The 22,900-nt window shown below is 39.5% G+C and overlaps 2 protein-coding genes across 8 annotated transcripts in view; one reads left to right on the top strand and one right to left on the bottom strand.

Annotated features, from left to right (window-relative positions):
- Positions 1 to 210: 210 nt before the first annotated feature.
- The window catches only part of wnk2 (WNK lysine deficient protein kinase 2), a 33,695-nt gene continuing 11,005 nt past the window's right edge, over positions 211 to 22,900 (bottom strand). The window contains exons 5-29 of one of the 7 annotated variants that reach the window (XM_055183544.2): positions 22,466 to 22,554; positions 21,664 to 21,883; positions 20,052 to 20,334; positions 19,520 to 19,944; positions 17,248 to 17,388; positions 17,080 to 17,118; positions 16,666 to 16,827; positions 16,117 to 16,539; positions 15,536 to 15,787; positions 15,013 to 15,047; positions 14,753 to 14,915; positions 14,551 to 14,667; positions 14,246 to 14,416; positions 14,108 to 14,159; positions 12,618 to 12,821; positions 11,431 to 12,266; positions 9,365 to 9,422; positions 9,201 to 9,268; positions 8,365 to 8,948; positions 8,036 to 8,286; positions 7,728 to 7,940; positions 5,735 to 5,833; positions 5,185 to 5,229; positions 1,544 to 1,770; positions 211 to 1,286 (exon numbers count right to left, since the gene is read on the bottom strand). In XM_055183544.2, the coding sequence (XP_055039519.2) occupies positions 993 to 1,286; positions 1,544 to 1,770; positions 5,185 to 5,229; positions 5,735 to 5,833; positions 7,728 to 7,940; positions 8,036 to 8,286; positions 8,365 to 8,948; positions 9,201 to 9,268; positions 9,365 to 9,422; positions 11,431 to 12,266; positions 12,618 to 12,821; positions 14,108 to 14,159; positions 14,246 to 14,416; positions 14,551 to 14,667; positions 14,753 to 14,915; positions 15,013 to 15,047; positions 15,536 to 15,787; positions 16,117 to 16,539; positions 16,666 to 16,827; positions 17,080 to 17,118; positions 17,248 to 17,388; positions 19,520 to 19,944; positions 20,052 to 20,334; positions 21,664 to 21,883; positions 22,466 to 22,554 (5,451 nt within the window). In that variant the 3' untranslated portion in view covers positions 211 to 992. Of the gene's footprint in view, positions 1,287 to 1,543; positions 1,789 to 5,184; positions 5,230 to 5,350; positions 5,377 to 5,734; positions 5,834 to 7,727; positions 7,941 to 8,035; positions 8,287 to 8,364; positions 8,949 to 9,200; positions 9,269 to 9,364; positions 9,423 to 11,430; positions 12,267 to 12,617; positions 12,822 to 14,107; positions 14,160 to 14,245; positions 14,417 to 14,550; positions 14,668 to 14,752; positions 14,916 to 15,012; positions 15,048 to 15,535; positions 15,788 to 16,116; positions 16,540 to 16,665; positions 16,828 to 17,079; positions 17,119 to 17,247; positions 17,389 to 19,519; positions 19,945 to 20,051; positions 20,335 to 21,663; positions 21,884 to 22,465; positions 22,555 to 22,900 lie in introns of those variants that run through there. The other 6 variants (XM_055183547.2, XM_055183545.2, XM_055183543.2 and 3 more) reach the window with 6 other exon arrangements.
- The window catches only part of ninj1 (ninjurin 1), a 48,694-nt gene continuing 26,871 nt past the window's right edge, over positions 1,078 to 22,900 (top strand). Inside the window, exon 1 of the mRNA XM_055183577.2 lies at positions 1,078 to 1,212. The gene's annotated coding sequence lies outside the window, so the exon portion shown is untranslated. The remainder of the gene's footprint in view (positions 1,213 to 22,900) is intronic.

Raw genomic sequence — 22,900 nt, 5'->3', positions numbered from 1 at the left:
CACTGTAAACTGCAAAAATGGCAGTGGCCAGCAGAGGTCGCTTAACCCATAATTTCAACAAATGCATAATATTTAGAGCAACTTGATACAAATACAATTTTAAAAACCCTTTTTGCCCTGCGTAAATGTAATTTCGGGTCAACTGTATTTGGGACTGTGTCAAAAATATGGTGCCTAGAGCAAAATTACCAACACACCCTGTACTGTCTGTTAAAGTCACAATAAAATTGAAAACTTTATTTTTTGGAATATTGTGGTACAAATTACTTATCTGTGAGCTTCATTTTAATTCAGGTGCCCTCATAATCTTTAATCAAAAGTGCAAATCCCCTCCTTGAAACAATCTCTCTGTACTTCCAGTCAATAGGATTGTTGGGAAAAGATTGCAGTAATTAGTAAAATAGCGACATGACATGATTCTCGCTGGAAGAATTCAAGAAATGCCCAAATATTCAAGTTTTTCATTTTTTCACCAACTTGTGATTCATACCAAAATACTGATCAACTCCATTATTAATTTGTCTCCAGTTTATGCACATATGCAGACAGAGTTTATATTTACATAAGTATAAACAGTGCCTATACACATCTACACAAATTTAAGGGCATGTTATAGCATTTACATTTGTGTACAGCTCAAGGTATTAATGGGTTTGATTCTGCGCAAACACAAGCAAGCTTAATAGTTTCTGATGAAAAATATACATTCTGTACATAGCCTATGCTATAACTCAGTTATACTACATAGGCTATATGAATATATACAGTACAATAATACTGAATTTACATGAATGATTCACAACAAATGCCTAAATTGGAGGCATGAATATTTACATGTTCATGTGGGATTACTAAATATTGTGCATGGTAAACAACTACATGCTAGCAACTGCACGTTGATAGGCCTAACCAGCATTCTAAAGTAACTCAGATTGGAGTACAGTAAATATTTTTGGTGTCAGAGAGAGAAGTATTGGTAAACTGATGAAAAGCTACATGTTCTTTGATCTAGAACCCGGGAGCTCACTGGGAGATGAAGGTGCTGTCCATGGAGGAGAATGCACGGCCGGAAAAGCAAAGATTTCTTGGTTAAGAGCGGCACTCATTGCTGGCCAGTGGTCCATTTCTAAGAGCATCTTTTCCAAAGGGTTACCAGCAGGCACCATGAAACTGCGCTGGAGCACTTTTGAAGCATCAGCCATAACTGTGGAGGTATGTGAATCTATCTGCGGCCATGAAAGGGGCAGCTGTGAAACATTCATTCTTTCTGTAGACCACAGAGGACCCTGGAAAAAACATCAGGCTAAATGTCAAATTGCACCAGCATCAAAAGACAATGTGAATCAAAATCTAACCTTTTTAAGACTTGCATAGAATATACAGATACTATAAAAGAACAGTTTATAGTCTGAAGAACCTTTTTCCACTACAAACAACCTGTTCTGAAGGTTCTGTGGATGTTAAAGGTTCTTTATGGAACCATGCTACTTTTGGGAACCTTTTTTGTTTAGAGTGTGGTTTGAGAGTTTTTTAGTGACATCACCTCTACAGCGCTCCAGACTCTGCCTCTGGTTGGTTGCTGTGGTTCTAGATTAATGGAGCGTAAGGAGCTTGAAGAAGACCTCATCTCTTCTGTCCAGTTATCCATCAGTCTGTCAAGGTGGTGCGTAAAAGCATCTGTCTTATTGTTGCTGTTGTTTGTCTGTGCTTGGGCGAGACCCATCGGCTGGTGAGGTGGGGGAGTCGATCCAGGAGGCATCGGGGAGGCACCTGATGGAGTTCCAGATCCTAAAAAAATGGGAAATTCACAAAATGAGTCTAAATACGACATCTTAATATGTAATTTCTGCAAATTCTAGGACTTTAATCCTGTAATTTATAGTCTTATAATTTTAAGGGTAAAGGGGCGGTCACACTACACTTTTCGTTCCATTGACTTCCATTCATACGCATACAAATGCATCAGACAAGAAAATCATAGCCGTAGCCAGGGTTTAAAAATTAGTGAGGTCCAGGGGCGTTAAGGAGCCACACAGATGGAAAATCGAAACTGACCTGTTTTGCAGTGTGTCATGTAGCTATCCATCAATGTAAACAATGGTTAAACTACTTTGCACAAAAAGTGCACGATTAATAAAGTTATTGGCTTCTAAAGTAGGGAGTCGACTCTGAATCGCTGAAACGAGTCGTTATATGGATTGGATCTCCTGCCTGACTTTATCCACGTCACACAAACACTTCCACGTCACACGAGATACTAATCTCCGCCTACAGCCTTGCCTGTGGGAGAAACAAAAACTATGACCTGCCCACAGCTAGTGTTTTCAGTTTGGGTTGTTTTCACTATCAAAGGAGACTTTTTCAAGGAGGGATATACTAAACGTGTCTGGCTGTGAAGAATCAGTGGTTAAAATAAATTTTTAACGGAGGGATTTAGACGTTTGGCAATAAAAGATGGTTCAGTACCCACTTTATTTGGAACAACATGTGTCTCCTAACCACAACTTGTGAGTATGATTATAGCTACATACTTGCTTAAATGAGTGTAAAATGTTTATCGTCGTTTTTATTGCTATGAATGATATCGTTGTTTAAACTCTTAATATACTGTCAGAGAGTCACGTTTGCAAGCGGTTAACATAACGCATGCTCACTTAGGGTTTTGCTATGACCCAGTTAGTTTACATAATTGCTTAAATGAGTGTAAAATGTTAGTTTCTGTCGTCGTTTTCACTGCTTGGATTGATAATGAATAATGTCGTTGTTTAAACTCTATATACTGTCAGAGTCACGATAGCAAGCGGCTTATGCTGCACTTACGGTTTTGCTATGACCCGGTTAGTTTACATAAATGCTTAAATGAGTGTAAAATGCTAATTTCTATCGTCGTTTTCACTGCTTGGATTAATGATGAATGATGTCGTTGTTTAAACTCTATATACTGTCAGAGTCACGTTAGCAAGCGGCTTATGCTGCACTTACGGTTTTGCTATGACCCGTTTAGTTTACATAAATGCTTAAATGATTGTAAAATGTTAGTTTCTATCGTTGTTTTCACTGCTTGGATTAATGATGAATGATGTCGTTGTTTAAACTCTATTTACTCTCAGTGAGTCTCGTTAGCAAGCGGCTTATGCTGAACTTACGGTTTTGCTATGACCTGGTTAGTTTACATGTAAGCAATAAGGTACGAGAGGCTGTGCTGTATCGTGAATATGTAACGGCTGAAGGGCGTTGTTAGGCACGACGCGAAGCGGAGTGCCTGCAACCCCTTCAGCCGTTACTTATTCACGATACAGCACTTGCCTCGAGTACCTTATTGCTTTTATAAAACGGTTACCACACAATATTAACGTAAAAAAAAATATTAGTGCAACTTTCATGAAGTTAAATCAATAAAAGCATTCCTTCCACTAGAAAAAATAGTCCCTGACTGCGAACAACAACATGAAAGCTCAAATAAAAACAACAAACTGTTCTCAGACTTTGTCTCATTATATGTTTATGTGTTGCTAAGGGTGTTGCTAAGGGCGCAGTGATATTAAATAGAACCGTTGGGTGAAGCAGTCATAGCAGTGTTTTATAGTGAATAAAGCACACCTATTGACCAATCAGAATCAAGGATTGGAACTAACCGTTTTATAAACTTGCTTAAATGAGTGTAAAATGTTAGTTTTTATCATTGTTTTTATTGCCTGGATTAATGATGAATGATATGCATTGATGTTGATAATGTCTTCTCAGTAAATCATGTCAGTTCTAGGTCAATACATGTTGCACTATTGTTGGTCTGTGCCACTGATCTGTGGTCTGTGCGGAGACTCTATCAGTTGACCAATCAGAGCAGAGTAGGCTACTGAAAGGTGGGGTTTAGGCAGACTGAGTCCTTGAACGGCTTCACACGAATCGTTTGGGGATCTCTGAGAAATGGGGTAAATTTATATTTTGAGAAAATTACAGTGTATGCATTTAAACCTGTTGTCCGGTACTTATAAACAGTGATAGGATGCTTAAAATTGTCATCTTACTGGCTCTTTAAGAGTTAACTGCTATCCCAGGGGGGAAGGTGCTCTAAAATAAACTTTAAGTTAGGGCTGTCACGATTATATAATTTGGCTGGCGGTTAATTGTCCAACAAACTGTGACGATTATGGCGATTAATTGTCTGTTTTATTGCTTTGACATTTTTCTTCTCATCATTTTCTTTTCTTTTTGTTTTGTTTTTTGTTCATGAAATCATTTTCACACGTGATCCTACAAAGGTCATATTAGTACTGGACCACATGTCTGTAGTGGCTGCAAAAAAAAAATCAATTTTATCAAAGTTTTGCAGCATTTCTTTAAATGTTTTTTTTTCACATTATTGAATGGCTATGGCTTTACAATGTTGTGTATACAAGCGCTGCAGCTCCCCCTAGTGTTTTTTAAAGAGATGTGCAATCATCTCAATAAGTTCAGACCTTGTCTTTCAGAAATAAATCAGAGACATTGCTAACAGTAATTTGCACATTCTCAATTTATGAATTTCCCAAAGTGTCATATTAATTGCTAAAACATAAAACACTACGTCAAAAGAGGATTTTTCGCAATGGGATCTGGCAACACTGCGAATGCTGTGCTCTTTTTACGCTAACATTTTACGCTTTACAATAAACTGTCCAAACTAAATTGTATACACGGATGCCAATTTGAGTTGTTCTAAATTACTAATAATTAGTCATTTAGAGAATTTCAAATTAAATTTTTTAATATAAAAAATTGAGCGCGGCCCAGACATCGGTGGCCTCATAGCTGGCTACTGGCATGCAAAAAAACACAAGCTTATGCAAAGATATTTTGCTGCATACCAAATTTTAAGTCCGGTGAACTCTGACCTGCGAATTCTTATCACATGGAGACCAGTTTGAAAACCAGATAGAAAACCAGTACCTCACAGCGTGACCTTTCTCTCTACTGAAAAGCAAAGATGAACGAGGCCAAAGAATTTAAATGATGAAGCGCTCCCTGCACATAATAGCAGTAACATCCAAAAAATATTCGCTTGCTTAAATTCTGGTGTGACCCCCCCCCCCCCCCTTAAGTCATGTAAAAGCAAAGCTTGGAGTATTTGTAGTTTTAAACTTAATTCAACTTTAGATTGTATTTTTAAGTCCAAATAATTGAATTAAAATTGGAAATAGTTACTGCTGCCACGTTCTTTGCCCAGGCACAAGCGTTTAAGTGTCGACCCTGTAAAAAGAAATTACAATTAGTCATTCGCAGAAAATCACTGTACAGGATTGTGTTAATATATAACTTAGAGTAAAATATAACTTAAATGAAAAAAACTTATCTAACACTTTAAGTTACCTTAGAGTTAAGCTAATAAAAGTCAAACTAGGAAAAAATCATAAAACAAAAGTTTGAGAGAATTGATCACAGGTTTGAAAATTAAAATCAGATTTTAAGTGAAATTAACACATTATATCTAGAAGAACAGCCTTCACATCCAAAGCAAGCACAAAAATATGATAGTACATTTTAGGATCAACAGCTCATATAAATCATCAAAAACACAAGAACAATAAAGTAGTGAATAAACATAGATGACAAAAGATAAATAAAGGTGTAAATGAACAGGAATGGATTATTGATAAGCAACACAATAAGGAATGTCAATAAAAGTGATAAAGAGACACAGCGGGGGATCCGGAGTTATGAGACGGGGAATGATGGAAAAGAAAGAGATACAAACAGATGGATAGAGAAACAGGCCCACTGAGGAATCGAGCCCGTGGTTTACTGCTGGATTTATAGGTGACCTGCGCAGACGCCTGGGGAGAAGGAGGCCAACCTGCAAACAAATGTACAGAGGCGAGAGAAAGAGTGAGATACAATTACACCCCATACATGTAGCATCCAGAGACCAAACAGAGAACAGAGCATTTAAATGGATTGATTTGAGCAAATTTTAAGCTGCAATCTTTAATTTTTGCCTCTCTATTGCCATCTCAGTTTAAAACATAAAATTGCAGGTTACTTTAAGTACTTATTTTTGTGCTTGTTTAAAAACCAATTACATTTCCTGCTAAATGTAAAAATATTTTATTATAAGCTTGCTATTGTGAATCGTGGTAAGGCAAGGAGTAGGGCTGTAATGATTAATCGTTCAAATGCGGGTTTTCTCACTGAATGAATTTTAATAAATTACGGCGAAATCCCAGCACATCCCAAAGCCAGAGGGCGCTCTCGTGCAGAAACTGCCTTTGTGCCATAGAAGAAGTAGCATTAAAAACGCTTTTTCAGGAAATGTCTATAGACCGTTTTAGCAGTAACAACATAAACAAGCGGCTGTCGCAGTCCACACGTAACTTCCGGTAAACTCCGCTAATAATAAATAACCACAAAGTACTTTAAATGTAGTTTATTTATATAACAAGCACAAAAAAACAACGCATAGATTACATAGGAAACCAAAACATTTGTTCTTTTCGACGAGGCATTTGTTCAAGAGATCAGTTTAGCAAATAGTCAGACCATTAAAAAAACGAAACCGGAAGTAAGGTTCGGATCCAAACGTGTATCACGTGCGTCCGATGAAACCGTCTATAGGAATATTTATTTGTTTCAGGTATTTTCATGATAATAAAGAATATTTTGAATGATTTTGAGTGTTGCTTTTTTAAATGACTCCGACTCATAATGATTTTAGATTGATAAGGACTTCTTACTGACCAAATGCCGTAGTACACACACGGGTCCGAGGGGCGTGGCAATCAAAGGGACGGGGCTAGTTAAAGCGGTAGGGTTTCCCAGCTTCGGCGGGCCGCCCCAACTGAAATGTGCTGCGGGAAACCCTGCACTCTATACCCAATAAAATAAGTAAGGAATAATTGATGATGGGCCGTTGAATTATAAGAAAATAATGCACACCCAAGGTTGTATGCATTCTGACGCTAAGCAGAGTGCTGTTACACCGTGGGTGTGCACCACTTGCGAATAATTCAAAGGACCGGAGTCAATCATTCCGTTTATACCATGGTTACCATAGATATGTATAAAGGCTAGATGTGTTACGGCGGAGTTAAATGACCATAACTTGCTCAATTTTCTACCAAATTTCAAATGGTTTGGTTTCTTACAAACGTTATTAAAGTGGCTATAATTGCTGGATGCTTTAACATGTTTCATGAATTTTTTTAGTATAAGTATGCAGTGTCATAGGTACATCTTTGACATTTATAACACACCAAACCGTTTGAAAATCGGTATAAAATTAAGCAAGTTATGGTCATTTAAAAGTCCCTGCACCATTAAACTCAATGCTACGAGTGAGCGAGCTGCCTGTGGTAAGATGGCCGTCAAATGCATATGTTCAACTCAATTGGCCAGCAGCGCGGGCGAGACATCTAGCCTTTATACATATCTATGACGGTTACCACAAACATTTCTCCGGTGCTTATTTTAAGACATTTGTCAAGTTAGGTGTGCGGTTTAAAGAAAAATAATCAACACCCATGGAACATTTCTCAACCAATTAGAATAAAGCATTTAACAGCCCTGTGGTATAAACATTTACATTTTTCATTTCCTAATGCCTTTTTAATAAATCCTTATCTTGTTTTGTGCAGGTGGTAATCACTTGATTCTGACTTGTGCAATGAATCTGTCAATTTCTGATAAAACCAGACTGGATATTTCAGTCCAGTCTTAAAGGGCATGCTGGGAAATTCAAGAATTAAAGTCACCTTGAGCAGGTTGGCTGGGCAGCCCCGGTCCTTCTCCCTGCAGACCACCGTAGATGTTGTCAGAGGAGAGAGATCCCTTCAGAGAGCAGGGCTGTTGGGTCTGAACCGGCTCAGACACAGAACTGGGCAGAGTGCCGGTCCCAGTATAACCCCTGCCGTCATAAACATTAGAAGCTTTGGCAGGAGACCCATTCATGCTCGGGGCAGCTTCAGCTGACAATGAGAAAATAACTTGTTGTTTGGGAAGATGATACACAATGGGGACCACCTTTTTTAAATTTGACAACACTCCAATGCAAAATGCTGACCTGATTTTGTTAAATCATTGGTTTTGCAACCGTCGCTGGTTTTAGATCCCACGTTTCTAAGTTGTTGTACAAACGGACTGAGCAATTTACCAGCTTTAAGTTTGTGCTTGCTGGTCCTGCGCTTGCGTCCAGCAGAGGGCGCTGTGGATGGCACATAAAGACCTGGCGGCGGTGATTTTCCTAATCTGACGTACAAAAGCTCGATCTCTTCTCTGTGGTGAGCCTCCAGTTCTGTAATCTCCTTCAAATGCCTGCACAAAGACAACGTGTTTTCATTGATAACTATTACGTTTGTCACTGTCATTTAAAGACAAACATGCTACACTTACTTTTCTCTCAAGCTCTGAAGTTCCCTCTTTATGTCTGAATCCTCCAATTCGGAGTCATTGTCACTGCTGACGTAAGATCCGTATAAGCCTCCCTTCCGGCTTGGCGAATCTGAGCTCTGCACGCTGCTACTGCGTCCGGAGCGCCTCAGAAATGCCACTGCTCTTTTCATGAGGTCACTTCCTCTCCTCTCTGTTCGCCCATGGCGTGACGGGGTCATAGGTGCCAGTTTGGCAGGGCTGCTTTCGGCTCCGGAGTCAGATGACATGAAGCGAGCGTGAATTGTGACGTCAGCTGAGACTGAGGTCTGTGCCCTCGGCAGGGATCCCCTTTTAGTCAGGGGAGGTGGAGCATCTAAATAAAAGTCAGGCGGGGCGGAATATCTGCTGCTTTGTTTTCGGCGTGTGACCTCGTCCTCTGTGCTGACCACTGAGAAACGCCCGACGGTGGTGGCTGAAATCGCTGGCTCTTCATACATGGCACATTCTCCCAAATAGCCACCAGGGTGCGCTGGAGAGGCTGTGCTGCTGAAGCTACGCTGTCTACGCCCTTGACCCGACAGAATATCCGTGGTCACGGGCATCATCTGATTTATTAAAGTGAAATCAACACAGTAACAGGACACAAACTAGACAGATAATAAAATATCACAATGACTATTTTGATTATTTTTGACTATTTTGATTTAATTGTTTTATAAATAACAAATAATTTTAAGTCGTCATTCTTCACAATAGTAATTTGGACGCAACAACATAACGAATGTTAATGGAAATGATGCAAAGTCAAAAATATATTATTAATAGGGACCGATCAGTCAAATTTGGCACCCATGTACCTTAAATCGACTTCTGGATCCAGAGCAGGATGTGGAGTGTGGCAACACGTGTCTCCTTGACACAGTAACTGTTAAAAAAATGCATTTTAGTCTAGGATTACAAACATTATGCAGGATGAATATCCACTGTCATCAATAAGATAAACTATACACTATTGTCATACCTCCAACAGCAGAGTCACTGAGAGCACTCAAACTGTCCACACGCTCAGGTATCTGTGGCTGAAAGCAAAAGTTGGCATAGCCTCATAATTTAGGCGAGTATAGTCGTTTGATTTACAAATAGAGAGCTGCAGGGATTTTGTATTTTTGTAGGCCAACCTGTAGTTAAATTAACTTGGGTTCCCACAGGAAGAGTCAATGGGATTTTCCATAGGCTTTTAAATTATTGCAAAACAATAAGCACCCTGATCTGCAAAAGGTCATGATACTTACACATTTTGTACATCAAGATCATCTACACAAACGTCTAAATGCATTTACTAAAAATAAAAGCTAACCTTATGCTGCGTTTACACAAGCCACAGTATAGGCGCCAAGCGCAAGTTATTTCAATGTTAAGTCAATGTGAAGACGCGTTGATGCGCGTCTGGAGGTCTTGCGACGCGAATTAGGTGGATGGCGAGGCAGATGCGATTCCACCTTATTTGCGCGTCAGGTTTGCGCGAATAAAGCATCTGGCACACGCGAATCGTGCTTTTTGTGCATTTTGCGTTTGACACGAATTTGCGGCTGACGCCCGAATTAAACAATTTTAACTTTGGTGGATTTTTGCGCCGCATTAACCAATCAGGAGCCTGCTGTGGCGGCAGCCCCGCCTGGAGTCACTCATTTAACATGAAGGAACGCTTCATATTGTCCATAAGCAGTCACCCGGAGCTATACGACACAAGTTTATTATTTCTATAGAGACAGTAGCTATAGTAAGGTGACCAAATACAAACTGGTAACTCTCTCGATAAACTTGCAGATTACCGCATAGCACTTGCCCCTCCCACAAGAAGCGTATTTTGCCTCTGACGTGCGTGCTTTTTCCAACTGCACTCAAACTTTTCAAGCGGCAAACTAAGCGCGGTAGATGCAATTTGGACGCCTCAAACGCAGTTGTTGTAAACGCAGCATTAGACTATAAAAAAAGTTTACCACAATCACTTGACTCCAACATCATCACCACCAAGTCTCTGACAAATCTTTTAAATGTTATTAACTCTTTCCCATTGACGGGTTATCTCTTCAATTAAGAGAAAATATTTGCATTAAAAAAGTTTTCCTGATGCATGATTTATGTTAATCTGCAATACCGTGATCATCCACTAGATGGCACAATTACCCAATTTATGAAAAAAAAATGAAGCCAAAACTTTATTTACTAATTTTAAACTCTCTGTATGGTTTGATAATCGTTCTGAATCTGATCTCTAACAAAATTCCTTTACAAAAATGCAATTTTTTCAGCTTTTTTCAGCTTTCATTTGATATATTTGTTTGTTTATATATTTTTAGAAGATATTTTTCATGGAACGCAATTCGTGAAACTTTTGTGAAAATCGCAAAAAATGCTGGCTGGCAACTTTCAAAAAATGGCTGGCAGGAAATGAGTTAAAAACATGTTTCCTGAAAAGGAAATACGTTGTGGATAAATCTTTCTTGGGAATTGTGCCCATGTGTTTGTGAGTTCATGACAACGTTTGTAGTCCCATGTAGCAACTTGTTAGCAACCAGCCTTTTAAAAGTTATTATAAGTGGGGTAATAGTGTAGTGTTTTAAGATGTAGAATAAAATGTAAAAATATCTTGAGTTTATAATTCATTGCATTTATATAGCGCTTTTCTGCAGCTTTACATATGAAAGGGGGAATTCTTCTGAACCACCACCAATGTGCAGCATCTACCTTGTGGTTACAGTATCTTATTAATTGCGTTTAACCAAAACTCCATTCAAAACAACCTATTGACTTCGGGACGAGAGAAGTGCTAAAATGTTTACTTGTTTTTCAAGTTTGCCTACAATATACCTCATCCGTGCTGCTCTCTATTTGTCCGATGATATAATAAAAAGCAATTTATAGTGCATTCTATACATTGTTTTATCAGCATTTGTGTTCCCTGGGTATTAAACTGGCAACCTTAGCACTACTAATGCAGTGCTCCACCAACTGAGCTACAGAAACACATATATATTCCCAAACCTAACAAAATCAGGTTTTAAAACAATAAAAGGAAAATATTACCAACTGTTCTCCAGCTCTGAATCTCCCTTCTCCAATAAGACTGGGTGTGCTGTTTCCTGATCCTCCCACTGCACACTCCGGTCCTGGTGGGGACTGGATATACTCTGTGCCAGATCCCGGAGTCTCTGCGGCAGTCCCAGATGGGTACATTGGGGCGTATTCTTGATAGAGTAAATTTCGCAGCTTCTCATCCAGCGTCTTGATCGTGCTGTCGACAAATCCTCTGCTCCGTCCCTCTCCATCTGATTCACCGGGGACAAAGTGATGTTGTGACGGGGCAGGGCTTTGGGGTAGGGAAGGTGCCTTGGCCCCACCCACAGCGGGCACTGGCTGCTGAAGCACCACAGGCTGCGGTGCCCGCTCGACTCGAGTAGACGTGATGGACTGGAGCTGTTCACGAGCAGATGTGGTGTCTTGCACTGGCATCGCAGATGACGATTTCTGAGCCCCACTGTTCACTTCGAGGGACATTGGCATGACCAAGGGACAGCAGGGCACCTCCTCAACCATAGAGACTGCACATGCTATTTCAGCCATCTGCTGAGCGGTGTGGATAGGAGACAGGGAGGTTAATCTCCCAGTCTGGGTGTCGTCCACAAAAAGAGAGCTGTGAAGATCTTGGGATGGCTGAACGCTGACAAGAGGGGAGCCTAAATTTGGGGGCTCCTCTGGAAGAAAAGCAACCTGCACTGGCATTGCAGCGGCCTGGGGAACAGGGGGAGCTTGAGAGATTGGAGCTAATGAAAGAGGGTCTGTAGTGGTCATAGAAAGGGGGCTCCAAACCCCATAATGATCACTTCCTCCAGATGGGGGCGCTGTGGCAGAGGCTTCTGAATCTGGGGGAGAAAAAGCTATTTTACTAATCAACAGGCACTGAATCAGTAGCATGATGTTGCATTGGTACTTCTGATCCTTTTAATGTAATGATATATATGTACTTTAATATAATTTCATCTTGATTTTCTTAATCTGAAATTAAATTTTCTATTTTTTAATTTACTCATTTGGCAGATGCTTTTTATCCAAAACGACTTATACTGTGCATTTAAGGAATATTATGTACTTTTACTATCTGATTGATTAATTCATATTGATTCCTGTAGTTCAATGAATAAAGAAGCAGGTGGTCTAAATAAACTCAACCATTATTTCCAGACATATTTTTCCAAGGCAAAATCTAACATCACCCATGGATGCAGAAGCAGATCCTGTACTGGGTTCTGGCGGCTGGGCTGAGATGCTCTCCCCCCGCAGTGCAGTGGCCGTCCCTTCAGTTATTGTTGTGGATGTAGAGTGTGTGGATGGACCCCCATCTGAAGGTCCATCCTGACTGACAGCGGGGGCTTCCTCCACAGGACAGATGATGAACCACCTCTTACCTGTGTGCAAAACTGAACAAGTATGCATTAACCTGATATCCTCTGTTTATTTAAAAGGAAACATTAAGGGTCAGATTTACTAACAGCTTGCTCAATCATTTTTTGCTACTGAAAAACTACTGTCAGGATTTACTAAAGACACGCAGTGAAAAATTTGCACTGAAAAGGCTAAACGCAGTTGTTTTTGCAACTGACCTCGTGGTGTCATGAAACATTTTGATAAAAAAGTAAATGCAAAGTAAGAGTATCAAAATAAGAAGCATACAGTTACAAACATCTCTTCATGTACTATTTTGCAGATGATTTCAAAGGACATCATACAAACCAATTTTTCTTTAGTTTTTTCCACATTTTAGGGGAAAATTTTCATTACTGCAACGTGTCCATGACTGTATTTGGGTTTTTTGACATGGAATTATTATAATTAAAATGCTTCAGTGTATGTTATACTATAAACATTTACAGTAAAGAAACGTGGTATTTGGTGATCATTGGTAAATGTAGAGACATTAATAAGGAATATAAATGTGTCCAAGACCAATTTTCTCATCCTCCGCAACAATTTTCAATCATTGTTTAAGCCCTCAAGGAACTAACATTTAAAAAATGTTTTGGAAGGGACATATTTGACTGTGACACTCAAGATGGCTACCAGGTAAGCATTTCTTATTTTTTTCTCTCCAGATAAAAGTTTATATTTTGTTTGTCATAGTACCTAGACAACTTTTTAGTTCTCATCACCGAAACATGAGTTTGTAAATGGATATTTAATGTAATATCATGTTTCGGTAATGATACTTTTTGATAATAATAATCTAAAAAATTTAAATAAGTCTAAAGGACATATTTTTTAAATCTTCTAAAAATAATGATTATAGTAAGTTCAGACCTTAATCTTATATGTGGAAAAAATGGCTTCAAGGGCTTTTTTTAAAATTCTGATGTTGGACACCTTCTAAATCTGAATTTCGTGAAAATGACCCTTTTGCATACGCATTTGTACGAGTTTCCTTTTTAGACACAAAATTTATTGGAGGAGAGTATTTATTAATAATTGCACCATTATTTAACACCTAAAACAACCTTAAAAGTTTGCAACCTAATTTGTGCTGCTCTTGGTTTTTTTGGAAATTAGATTTTTTGGCCTTTAACTTGCGCTTCATCAGTAAATCACCTGCAGAAATGTCCACTCCCATCAGCACTTTTTTAAACAGTGCGCTCTCGTGCTAATTTGCCCTTTTTTCGTAAATCTGGCCCTTAAAGTGTGAACTTTAAACATGGCATGGAAATAAGTTTACCATTTTGTTGATAAACCGGCTGAGGAGCCCCAGGTTGCTGTCTTTTCGTTCCCTGGAGATCAAAACACAAAATTGAAACTGTAACATACATACTCGTGCAATATTTTCTTATGTACTTGAAGCATCCCCCTGTATTACCTCTTCTCCTATCTCTTCCGAGGTTTCTCCTTGAAAATGACTTGTTCCAAGTTCAGATGTCTTCTCTCCATCCATTTCCTCACTCAGAATGTCCTCTGCCTTGTCTACAATGTCCTTCAGCTGGTCTATAAATATCTCCTTTTCTATTGGGAGAATGAAACCATTCTCCACCTGAAACATAAATGAAAGAAAATAGTAAGACCCAAACAAAAAAAGAATGTATTAAATGGGTTTGTAGTTTAAACAACGATTTGCTAGAAATTCATAATTTACATTTTGAAATGCACTAAGTTTAACCACCTTACCATATACGTGGCTATTTCTTCAGGTGCGTCCCCATCTAAATCAAATTTGAAGGTCACCATTTTATGATTGTGAGTCTCCAGATGGCATTCAACCATTTTGTCGCCTGTATTACTAACCTGGAAGGATGAAATAAGGGTGAGGAACTATTAAGAAGTGATTGCAAAACAAAACTTGAACATAAAAAAAAGTTTTAATCCTCACATTTAACATGCTTAGCTTAGGCTTGTTTATTTTCTCCTGTCGCGAGCGTGTGCGAGTAGATTTGCGATGGTGTTTTTTGGGCTTGCCGTCACCCTTTGCTCCACCAGCGGCTCCTTCGTAGCTGTCACTCATTTCTTTACCAGACCCTGTATCTTGGTATAAGCTAAACGCAATATAACACAAAATACTGTAGTGCAGTAAATTATATACATTATGCAGTAATATGATCTGAGATTAATGAAAAAAAAACTACAACCCACCTGTCATGTACATGGGGTGGAATTGATACAGGTGCCTGAATGGGAAAAAATTGAGAGATACTTAATTTTTTACATTATGAATATTTTTATAATCATGAAATATCATATTTGTGACTCTGGACCACAAAACCAGTCATAGGCCGCACAGGTATATTTGTAGCAATAGCCAACAATACATGGTCATAATGATCGATTTTTTAATGCCAAAAATCATTAGGATATTTAGTAAAGATATTTTTTAAATTTCCTACCATAAATATATAAAAAAAATTATTTATCATTAGTAATATGTGTTGCTAAGGACTTCATTTGTACAACTTTAAATATTTTGATTTTTTTGCACCCTCGGGTTCCAGATTTTCAAATGGTTGTTGGCAGTACCAATTTTATCATCCTATCAGAAACTATACATCAATGGAAAGATTTTTTATTCAGCTTTCAGATTATGTATAAATGTTAATAAAAATTTGTGGTCCAGTGTCACCTTTATGGATGTTGGAGCCTGCTCCCTATCGTCTCTCACCTCAGTGTTGGCTTGGCTTTGAATTGGGTTGGGTTCTGGTGCAGAGGTCACAGAGGCGGACGCAGTGTCAGATATTTGCTGAGTTGTACCGTGCATGCTGGTGCTTTCAGAAACAAAACATCCTGTCTGTATGCCAGCAGGTGGCTCCAGGGGCTCAATTTGGACGGTGGTAAACTTTGGCTCAAACGTTTCGTCCTGTGGTGGAGATTGGATCCGCGACAAAATCTGAGGATCCTCATAGTGACGGTACTCCTGTTAAAAAATTTCATTGTGTTTCACTATGTGTCAATTGTAAACCTCACTGGATACAACATTAAATATCCTGCATCATTGATTGTTATAACAGTGCAGTATTGGACCAATCCTGATTGATGTGTTTGCCATTACACTGTCCCTAGGCTCTGAATACAATTACTGCAATTCTACACTCTTAAAAATAAAATTGCTAAGGTATGCAACATTTTCCAAGGTTGTATTTGTTAACATTAGTTAATGCGTTATCTAACAAGAACTACGGCACTTCAACAGCCTTTATTTTTAAGAGTGCATCTCATATAGCAGTAAAGAAACCACAGCATTACCTCTGCAACGCTTTCAGGATTTGCTGGGTCTTGCTGAGGGAAGGAGGCTGGATTGGGGAGGGACAATGAGGGCTGGGGTAGGAAAAGGGATGTCCCATCCGATGGTGGGACAGGGGAATACATTGGCTGCTGATGTTGTTCAAGGGAAAGTGTGGATGGGGTTAGGGCCATAGCGAGGAGAGGTACAGATGCGGGCACATTCGTAGGGGTGGACGCAGGTGTACCCGCTCCTAGTATGCAGGGTACGTTCGGCACGGATACGACAGGGAGAGGAGCACTGATGGGGCTTGATGAATAGTAAGGAGAAGATACGGGAGGAGCATTTGTGAGGTATGAAGAAGAGTAAGAGGCTGAGGAGAAAGAAACAGGCTCTGTCCCTGCAGGCACGCCCCCTTCTGGCAAAAGAGTATATGTCGAAGGAAACTAAAGAGTAAAGAGCAGGATAAAAATAATGTAAACAGCCAGAAGCATGCAGACTTGAGAAACATCCCTTGCCAACGTGCATAATTGTTGTGATATTTTAGAAAAGGTATGAAGGTATGATCTGACCTGTGTGGTGATCTGCAGGGGCTGGAGAAGTGGAGCGGTCTGAATATTATGCTGTGGTTGTGGAGGCAGAGTGTTTAGGTTGAGTATTGAAGATGTCGACTGTAACAGATGCTGTGAAATAGACTGAGCATCTGAATGTGCCGGCATGAGGGCCTGAAAAGCCTGGGAGACAGAAATAGAAAGAAAATTTGACTTAAAACGTACATTTGATTAAAGAAGGACGTCAACCGTTTCCCAAATAACTCTGGAAATAGTAACTGTTTTATCCCCATGTACATAGTTAATGATGAAATAATTTGGTACTTTAATAAATGTGTTTATGAATCTTCTGAAATTAAAGCATGATTTAAATGTCCACAACCAATAACTTGGGGTCAAGTAATATTGTCAGGATGTTTATCAGATTAGGTCTACCTCAGGTGGGAAAGCTTCAGGATGGAAATAGAGATGAAACTGAGAGAAATACAAACACAAGGAGGAACACAAATCAAACTATCACTTTGCTAGCACACAGACATGGTTTCTCATCCACATAGAGACGCAATATGACCCTTCTTTTCAAACCCATAATATCTGCATTACCTCCTGTGTTAGTGGGACAGTGGTCTGGTTTTGCTGTGCTATGAAGGAAGAGACAGGAACGCTCTGTAGGTTCGGTCGAGGTTGCGGTACAGGAGTAGCCGGAGCAGATACCGTCTTAGATGAAACCAGTTGTGGAGAAGGCTGGAAAACACAAATAGGCTTTTTAAAAGCTGATGAGCTTTAGGATATTTCGGGATGGTACTTTCAACAGCACACTGTCAGATTTGACAGGTAAATTATAAGGTGTTACAGGAAGAAAATGCAAGGGGAAATGTGCGATATCAAACAACAAAGCGGTGATTTTCTCCACACATGGGGGATGTTGCTAACACGGACCACATACAGGGCATCAGGGATAAATTGCAGTGTTGCTGCAGGAGTCATTTATTGTACTGTCAGCTTGCTGATGAATCCTCTAATAACCTTTCAAGAGACCATGCCCTTCAAAAGTCCCCAGAGACAAGTGCATTGCAATTCTATTCTTTTAAAATAAAATCTGAATTTTCTTTTAAAGGCTGCACAGACATGAAATGAGAACTGAGGTAGATATTTATATTTATGCATTTGGCAGACGCTTTTATACAAAGTGACTTGCAATGCATTCAATTTATATATTTGATCAGCATTTTTGTTCACTGGGAATCAAACTTCTGACCTTTGCACAATTTTCTACCGACTGAGCTACAGGAAAACACAACTATACATTTAAGAGCAATCACCTGTGAAACTTGAAAGTAGCGGTACATTCACACGGTGTGCCAGCGTTAACGATTCGCATTTACTTTGAATGGGTGACGTCATGCATTGCTGAACTAAATTGTGGATCTGTCAATGCCATTGGTCATGGCAGAAGTTTAAAATTTTTCAACTTTTCAAGGGCCAACGTGAACATCAGCCAATCAGATTGCCTTATGCAAATAACCTAGTGCAGAGCTAGTCAATTACATTTATGCAAGACCAGAAAACAGAGAAGCATGTGTTGCAGCCATTGTGATTGACTGTTGGCCACGCTTCAAACGCCCTCCGTCAAGCGTTACCGCTGGCGCCCCGTGTGAATGTACGGTAAGGGTGAGCCTAAAGCAAAACTAAAATCCTAGATTTCTTGCCAGCCAGGATTATAGCTATTGTATTTTATTTATTACCTACCACAAGACTTGGTCTAGCTTCACTGCCCTGCACAGAAAAACAGCCTGTGTCCTGATGTGATATGGGGACACGCAAAGAGCTTGGGCTGTGGACCTGAGGTACGAAGAAGCTGTCAGCACTAGCATCAATACGGTTATCTCCAGGCTGTGGCTTGTCCATCAGCACAGGGGAGCTGGTTCGACGACTGATGATATGATGTAGACAACGATTGAGGTGGGACAAATCTGAACTGTCTCCTAAACAAGGGGAATGTGGACCAATGGAGGAAACTGGAGAGGAGGACCTGAGTGGTGAAGGATGATCGACTGGAGATGTGTGGATTGGTGGTATTGATATATGAAGAGGCGAATGGGTAGTTTTACATGTGTTTTGAGCGGGTGCAGGAGAATGACTTTTCTGGACTGGGGAAGGTGGCGTTATCTTAACTGGGATTGAACTGGGTGTGCTCTTAGACAAGGACAGAGATGTATTTTGTAGCCCTTGTGTATACGGAGAGGCTGGGGTCATGTGAATTGGTGAGCTTGAGTCTGAATAGGAATTAGATGGTTTAAGAGTAGAAACAGATGGCAAATTTGAGTGAACAGGAGAGGAAGATATTGTTGGAACATGACCCAAAGACCCTCGACCTCCTGATCTTACAGCCAGTAAGAGCGACACACAAGCCTGGCAGTGATGTGGATGGACTTCTGAGTTCCTTCGACTGAACGACAATGCTGGCGACCGAGAATTAATGTCTAAACTATATCCATGAGCATTCTTAGGAACATTCCTTGGTTCCTGATCAGACCCTAAGGAGGTGCTTGCTTCGGGATTGTTACAGCTATAAGCCTGATGGTGCAGCCTTTCTAAGTAACCCTGCAGGTCAGCTCTTCTCCGTAATGTGTCGAGGATCGGAGCGCTGCTACGTCTGGACCCCGTCAAGCTATCAGAGAATAGCAGAGGTCTCTGCGACCCACAGGACACACTTCCACGTTGCTGCACGTTTAGCCAAAATTAAAGACAAACATTTTAATTTCAGACAGTTGGCATAAAAAATTTTCTTGGGAGGAGGAAAAGAATTGGACCTATATAGTGGCATGGGGAGTTTTGTATAGGTAAGAATAACTGCAGGGAAGCATTGACTTACAGCTGGTTGCTGGTAGGTTTGCTGAAATGTGCCTTGGTGTAGTTGATGGGCTCCTTGAGGCATTAAAGGGGGCACCTGTGCTTGTGCCACCTGCTGCAGGGAAGCACTGGGCTGTTGTTGGAGTCCCTGGAGCTGCTGGGGTTGCTGTTGGAGTCCCTGGAGCTGCTGGGGTTGCTGTTGGAGTCCCTGGAGCTGCTGGGGTTGCTGTTGGGTCCCTTGGAATAGCTGGCCTATGTGCTGTTGTGGGACCCCTTGGTGCATTTGTAAAGCAGGTTGTAGATGTGCAGTAGATGCCTGTTGTTGTGGTAACTGAGACAGGAGCTGCGCTGGAGGACTTAAGATACTTTGGACAGCGGAGATGGGTTCACAAAAAGACTGCTGGGATGTGTTATCTGTTAAAATTGTTGCGCTGGCACTGCTGTCTGCTACAGTGTTTGAGACAGATAACATGAAAAACATTACATACCTTAAACAAAAGATCATGAATATTGTGAAATAAGCCTATTTATTAATAGATAATATTATTTCTCACGTGTAGCTGTATTTGCACTGGTTGGGACGCTGCACACCAGGCTGACAGCTTCAATCTGCAGCTCCTCGGTTTCAGGAGGAAGACTGGGCAGACCGCCCACTGGTGGCCCTGTGGAGGGCACCTGAAGGAGATTCTGTGTCTCAGTTTTGGTGCCGCTCTCATCCGTTTGTCCATTACGGCTGGAAACGATCCGCAGTCGTCTCCATTTTATGAGAGATACACGGTCGCGGATAGACTTGCCAACAATCTTAACATCGCTATCCAAAAAGAAGCCAGAATCTACCTGGAGAGAGAAAATCATTGGAGACTTTTCACATAAATGTTTTTATTATTCTGCACCAAGTATGATCTAAATATGCATTGGAACTAAACTACTACTACTTATATATTCTGCATAGGGATGCATAACGATTAACTCTTTCCCCGCAATTGACGAGTTATCTCGTCAATTAAGAGAAAACATTTGCATAAAAAATGTGTCTGTGAAGAACTTTCATGTTAATCTGCAATACCGCGATTATCCACTTAACCAATTTATGAAAAACTGAAGCAAAAACGTTATTTACTAATTTTAAACTCTATATGTTTTGATAATCGTTCTGAATCTGATCTCTAACAAAACTCCTTGACAAAAATGCAATTATTTCAGCTTTTTGCTAAAAAATATTTTTAAAGACAAATACCCATATTTAAGAGTTTATAAGCAGGAAAAAAAAATATAGATAGGATGAAACGTTTTTTTCCCCGTTTTTGTTTGTTTGTTTGAAAGCAGAGGGTATGTTCATTCATTTGATATTTTTAGAAGAAAAATTCGCCGCAGCATTGGGGGAATTGGTGATTCTTGGTCTTTCAACTGTTCCTTATATGTACATTTAACTTTTCTGGCCTCTTATTGCTACCTGTCCCAACTTTTTTTGGAATGTGTAGCTCTCATGAAATCCAAAATGAGCCAATATTTGGCATGACATTTCAAAATATCTTACTTTCAACATTTGATATGTTATCTATATTCTACTGTGAATAAAATATAAGTATTTCTACTATGTCCCAACTTTGTCTGTTTTGGGGTTGTATATATATATATATATATATATATATATATATATATATATATGTAAGAAATGTTTACATGTGTATATAAATTTGTATATTTATGTTATGTATAATTTATATTAAATATAAATACTTAATATATAAAAAATATATATATATATATGCATGTGTGCATTTTTATATATACATAATTATTATTCACAGTTCACACACACACATATAATACATAACATTAACATTGCATATATAATAAAACAAAAAACTTTTATTCTGCTATAGATTATTCACGATTATTTGTTATACATTCCTAATTCTTTATGCATTTGCATTTTGGTGTAGCAATAAATCTAGAGTTGAATCTGAATTTCTAAACAATATCCACTGAAACATGCAGTTGATGGATTCAACTTTCACTGTCTGCCCCAAAACGTTTTCAAAAACCACATGAGCTTGTTACTTTAACCACATTATGACCCCCATATCAGCCTACAGGTATTAGATATCATAGCTAAAATATCACACCGGAAATCCTCCTTTGTCCACAGAGACATTCATTTACCATTTCTTGGGCCACTGTTTCCGGGACTTCTGTCTCCAGGTCAAAGGTGAACTCAATAGCACCACTGTCTTTATACTTTCCCTTGAGTTTCTTCTGGTCTTCAACCCAAAGCCTGAGAGCGATGAAGGACTTCTTGCCATCGTCCTCCTCAGCCAGCTCTACTCGCACACCGGTGTCTTCGGCGAAGAATGCATGGTTCAGTAAATCCTTTATGGAGTATCTGTTACAGGAAAGAGCTTGTTTGGTTTATAAAGAGCTTTTAAGATGTTTAACAGTTTATTCCCAACCCACATCACAGCCTTGGACAGATTGTTTTTGCAGAAATCATTCGAGAAGTTTGTGAAAACCATTTTTTTGTGATTCACTGTTTTCTACATAAACCCACCCTATATAATGTAAAGAAAATATAACCTTGATATCTTTAATATTGACCTAAATATGCTCATGTCAAAAATTGAAATTGATGTGAAATCAAACTTTGATGCTCCTAATCTTATCATTAGATTACGAAACAAATATATAAACTGCGTGCCAGTCTGATAAATGCTAAATCTGTCCTTCTATGTATCTGTACATGCAATGATGCAAGATTTTTGACTGATACACATTAAGACAAACACAGAGGAGAATGTCATGGGGAAAGATTTAATCTTCTCTTTGTTCTCGCAGGGATCAAATTACCGTAAGAGGAATTACTGTAAAGGTTATCGGTTAAAAAAAACTCGCAGTCTTTCGGGAAAGCCTGTTTGATCAAACTACATGCACTGCCTGTGACAGGAGGCTGTTCGGCTGAAGAGCTCACCTTTCCTCCCAGCGATGACATATACACTCTCCAATAATTTCTTTGATTTCTGGCACCATCACCTTAGTGAAACTGGCTGGCTTCACTCCCTGTACAATAAATTACACACACACACACACACACACACACACATTCTGGTTTCCATGTTTTGTGGGGACATTCCATAGACGTAATGCATTTTATACTGTACAAACTGTATATTCTATTCCCCTTACCTACCCCATTCCGTAACCCCAACCATCACAGAAACCCTTCTACTACTTCACATTTTCAAGAAACATCATTCTGTTTGATTTATAAGCTTGTTTCCTCATGGGGACATCAAAATGTCCCCACAAGGTCACAAAAACACTGGTATTCCTATCTTTGTGGGGACAATTGGTCCCCACAACGTGATAATTACCAGGTACACACACACACACACACACACAGAGC

Source organism: Misgurnus anguillicaudatus, chromosome 14, assembly GCF_027580225.2.
Source record: "Misgurnus anguillicaudatus chromosome 14, ASM2758022v2, whole genome shotgun sequence".
In the NCBI taxonomy this organism is placed as follows: domain Eukaryota; kingdom Metazoa; phylum Chordata; class Actinopteri; order Cypriniformes; family Cobitidae; genus Misgurnus; species Misgurnus anguillicaudatus.
Note: the sequence above shows the minus strand (reverse complement) of the source record. Positions and strands in the feature narration are given on the sequence as shown.